Here is a 4379-nt window from a genome sequence, read left to right as displayed (position 1 = left end):
TTTGGTTACATATTGTAACCCAAGACAAACAAGAAATGTTTTTTTCAGAAGTACCATTTAAAGTAAGTTTTTAGTGATTGAATGTAGCTGAAAATAGTAGGGGCCTGTAAAGAGTTGAAAAGAATCTGGTCAAGTGAATTTAGCATTACAAAATTATTTGGAAAATAACAAGCTGTTAGCCTAGTATTTTTTCAGGCCCAAAAAAGCTTTTTAGCAATCTTTCAGCCACTTAATTACAGTGTTAACAATACTTTATTACTGCATGAGCAAAATGTATTTTGATGGTGCTCACGTGGTATTGAAAGATGTGTTCTTCATTTACTTGTCTAGAAGTTGCCTGCAGAACTTGGGCTTTAAGGAATGCCTTGTGAAATACCTGAGCGTGTGGCACTGATCTTGGTCCTGCCATGTGGTTGCATATGCTCCTAGCGATGTTTTCTAGGTTCCTGATTGCAAGAAGAAATCTCTATTAAATGAGAGCATCTCTTGTTCAAAAAATGTTAGGCACTGCAAAATGAGGTTGACAACAGCTAGTGTACCTGGGACTGTATTCTCTCATCAACATGAGAGAACATATAAGCTTGATAACTCAGGGCTATGCTCCAAGCCTGTTTGTTTACTGTGACTTCTTTGTAGTAATGAAATTTATGACTTTATGATTATGACTTTACTGTAGCTCGCTGAGATAAATGCCTGTACTAAAGATTTAACAGCCTCAGCTGTTTGATCCAAGAAGTCAGATTTCAGCAATGATTTGGTTAAAATGTGTGGTAATGTACAAGAGAAAGAGCATCAGTGTGTATTTTCATGGCCGTGGACTCCTGTTTTCTGTGTTCACAGATTCCTCACATTACCTGTCTGTGATTTCTGCCATTAAAAATAAGTGGGTTTTGTTTTTTTTCCCCTCTTAATATTTTTTTATAGATGTTTGACTGGATCACACACAACAAAGGTCTGTTTCTGAACAGCTACACAGAGATCGGCACCAGTCACCCCCATGCGATGGAGCTTCAGACACAGCACAATCACTTTGCCATGAACTGTATGGTAAGAACAGGCCTCACTTCACAGCACTGACTTGTTGTCTCTTTGTACTATGTTAAGGTAGAATTCATAAATCATATACATAAATCATTCCTTCTGTTAATTGGTATTGCAAATTTGTTGTTGAGCAGTAAAATTATAAAACATAAAGGAGAAAAATCAGATCATCCAGAGTTCCGTTATGCAACACATACAGGATAACCAGGTGATCAGACCCAGTCAGAACGGGTTTGAGGGGCAGGTCCTGTTTAACAAACCTCCTTCTATGACAGGGTGACCCACTGGCTGGATGAAGGAAAGACTGTGGATGTTGTCTACCTTAACGCTAGTAAGGCATTTGACACTTGCCCACAGCATTCTCCTAGAGAAGTTGACTGCTCTTGGCTTGGATGGGCAAACACTTTATTGGGTGAAAAACTGGTTAGATGGCCGAGTCCAAAGAGTTGTGGTCAGTGGAATTTAAACCAGTTGGCGGCTGATCATAAGTGATGTCCCCCAGGGCTCAGTACTGGGCCCAGTCCTGTTTAACATTCCCATCAATGATCTAGATGAGGGGATAGAGTGCACCCTTAGTAACTTTGGAGATGACACCAAGCTTGAGGGTAGGGAGGCTCTGCAGAGGGATCTAGACAGGCTGGATCGCTGGGCCAAGGCCAACATCATGAGTTTCAATAAGGCCAAATGCCAGGTCCTGCACTTTGGCCACACCAATCCCCAGCAGCGCTACAGGCTTGGGGAGGAGTGGCTGGAGAGGTGCCAGGCAGAGAGGGGCCGGGGGGTGTTACGGACAGCCGGCTGAACAGGAGCCAGCAGTGTGCCCAGGTGGCCAAGAAGGCCAACGGCATCCTGGCCTGGATCAGGAATGGTGTGGTCAGCAGGAGCAGGGAGGTGATCATGCCCCTGTACTCAACTTTGAGGAGGCTGCACCTCGAGTGCTGTGTCCAGTTTTACGCCCCTCAGTACAAGAGGGACATGGAGGTGCTGGAGGGGGAACAGAGACGGCTGCCAAGCTTGGTAAAGGATTTGGAGCATGTGTCCTATGAGGAACATCTGAGGGATCTGGAGATATTTAGCCTGGAGGAGAGTAGACTGAGGGGAGACCTCATCATTCTCTATGACTACCTGAAAGGAGGTTGTAGTGAGGTGGGGGTTGTTCTGTTCTCTCTAGTGGAGAGTGACAGGACAAGGGGAAATGGCCTTAAGTTGTGCCAGGGGAGGTTCAGGTTGGATATTAGGAAGAATTTCTTTAGTGAGAGGGTTGTCAGGCACTGGAACAGGCTGCCCAGGGAGGTGGTTGAGTTGCCATCCCTGGAGGTGTTTAAGAGAAGGGCATGTGTTGTGCTGAGGGACATGGTTGAGTGGTGGTTACAGGACTAGAAAAGGTTGGACTTGATGATCTTGAAGGTCTCTTCCAGCCAGAACTGTTCTATGATTCTAAAATAAAGGGTGGTCAAATACAGAAGTATTGTGATCAAAACCAGATTTGTCAAATGGCAGTATTTAGCACAGCGTCACAACTTCTAAAATACCAGTGTGGTGCTTCTAGAACCTAGAATGTGTGTTTCAGTTCTGCTTTGAGTCTTGTAGGGAACTTCAGAGAGTCGAATGTAATACAGAATTTAGCACTCCATGTGGGAAGAAGTAACTCTGAATCTTCTGAATGGCTTGCAACTCAGACAAAAACTTCTGAGAAGTCGTGATCAACAGCTGAGCCTGGTGTAATAAATTTCCATATTTTTAAGAAGACATTTCTCATTTCTGGCACAGTAGAATTGTTTAACAATTTTTTTGTCACATATAACCATAGGGTGAGCTATCAGCAGGCTGCAATTAAATTTATTTTTTTTTTAACTGGCAGTGAGTGAAAGCTGCTTATTTTCAGTTTCATTATTTTATGTTTAAACATGGGGACTAAATTCTCAAGTACATTGTAGGTTCTTTTAACTAGGAGGATTGGAGGAGTTTAAATGACTTTGGGAGCCTGGGCCTACATCCAATCCCTGGTTGTCAGCTCAGGGAATGAAGAACACTACCCAGTCTTGTTAGAAATTAATATCCTTGGCAGTCCAAGGAAGGGAATTGAATTAAAGTGTGGGCAAAACAATCAAATCCTGCAAGACGGTGGCTTTATAGGACAGGACTACTAATTGTGGAAAGAGAGAGCAGCAACGTAAACTTAATCAAGGTTATACGTCTTCCTGAAATAACAGAAGAATTAGTAAGGCACCTCTTGTGTCTGGTATATCTAGTTCAGGCAGTAGAAGACACTACTAGAGAAAATGCTTTTTCTTCTTTTGCAACTCAGCTATGTTTGCAAAAGTTTAAGAAAAATAAATATCAGTATGAACTTTTTGAAAAGAGCAAAGCAAATGCTGGGGAGCATTGTGATTAAGTTACGTAACATCGAACAGGAATGTAACTTTGACCGTTAGGTTTGGAAGGTTCACTCCAATGGCATGGGGAATTGCTCCTTTGTAGAGTTACCTCATAGTTGTTGCTTATTGCTCTGCATATTAAGTAGAGCAGAAAGAAACTCACAGAAGGCATGGGAGGTTTCATTGATGTGAGTTGGCTTTTGGAACTTAGTAATATTGTGTGGCCTTCCAGACAGTTGTTTGGCTTGTACTCTAAAGGTTAGATTCTTCTACTGTCATCCTATCCTCCTATTAGTCACTGTTTCCTTTTCTTTAAATAGGATGACTGGTTTTTTTTCTTCCCCTACTTCCGTAATGCTCAGGTGCTATCAGCAGTAAGAAGCACTTGGGCAATATAGCTTAATCCCTCCTGCTCTGTTTCTGCTGTTAGTCTTTTGCTGTTAATATCTGTTTTTCCTGTAGTAGGCAAATCCATTAGTTACAGAGGAGTTTTTCTCAGCCTGTACAATGATTTCTTGAAGTATGCAAGGAGCACCTTAAATTTGGGGCAGAATTAAACAGTCCAAATACTCAAAAGGAGGAGAAAAAACTGCAATTTTCCCTCTGTACTCGGCACTGGTGAGGCCGCACCTTGAGTATTGTGTTCAGTTTTGGTCACCTCGGTATAGGAGAGATATCGAGGTGTTGGAGCGAGTGCAGAGGAGGGCAACAAAGCTGGTGAAGGGCCTGGAGAATAAATCTTACGAGGAGAGATTGAGGAAACTGGGTCTGTTCAGTTTGACGAAGAGGAGGCTGAAGGGGGATCTCATCATGCTCCACAGTTACTTTAAAGGACATTGTAGAGAGGTTGATGCTGGTCTCTTCTCACAGGTAATTAGGGACAGAACCAGGGGCAATGGTTGCAAGTTGGAACAGGGCAAGTTTAGGCTGAACATTAGGAAGAAATTCTTCACGGAAAGA

At 42.7% G+C, this 4379-nt stretch overlaps 1 protein-coding gene across 1 annotated transcript in view; it reads left to right on the top strand.

The window, feature by feature from the left end:
- Window positions 1–924: 924 nt before the first annotated feature.
- LOC104278628 (triple functional domain protein-like) overlaps window positions 925–4379 on the top strand; it is a gene marked incomplete at both ends in the record, with an annotated part of 21247 nt that continues 17792 nt past the window's right edge. Inside the window, one exon of the mRNA XM_009875658.1 lies at window positions 925–1047. Within this exon, the coding sequence (XP_009873960.1) occupies window positions 925–1047 (123 nt within the window). The remainder of the gene's footprint in view (window positions 1048–4379) is intronic.

This window comes from Apaloderma vittatum, unplaced genomic scaffold (genome assembly GCF_000703405.1).
Source record: "Apaloderma vittatum isolate BGI_N311 unplaced genomic scaffold, ASM70340v1 scaffold23080, whole genome shotgun sequence".
Taxonomy (NCBI): Eukaryota; Metazoa; Chordata; class Aves; order Trogoniformes; family Trogonidae; genus Apaloderma; species Apaloderma vittatum.
Note: the sequence above shows the minus strand (reverse complement) of the source record. Positions and strands in the feature narration are given on the sequence as shown.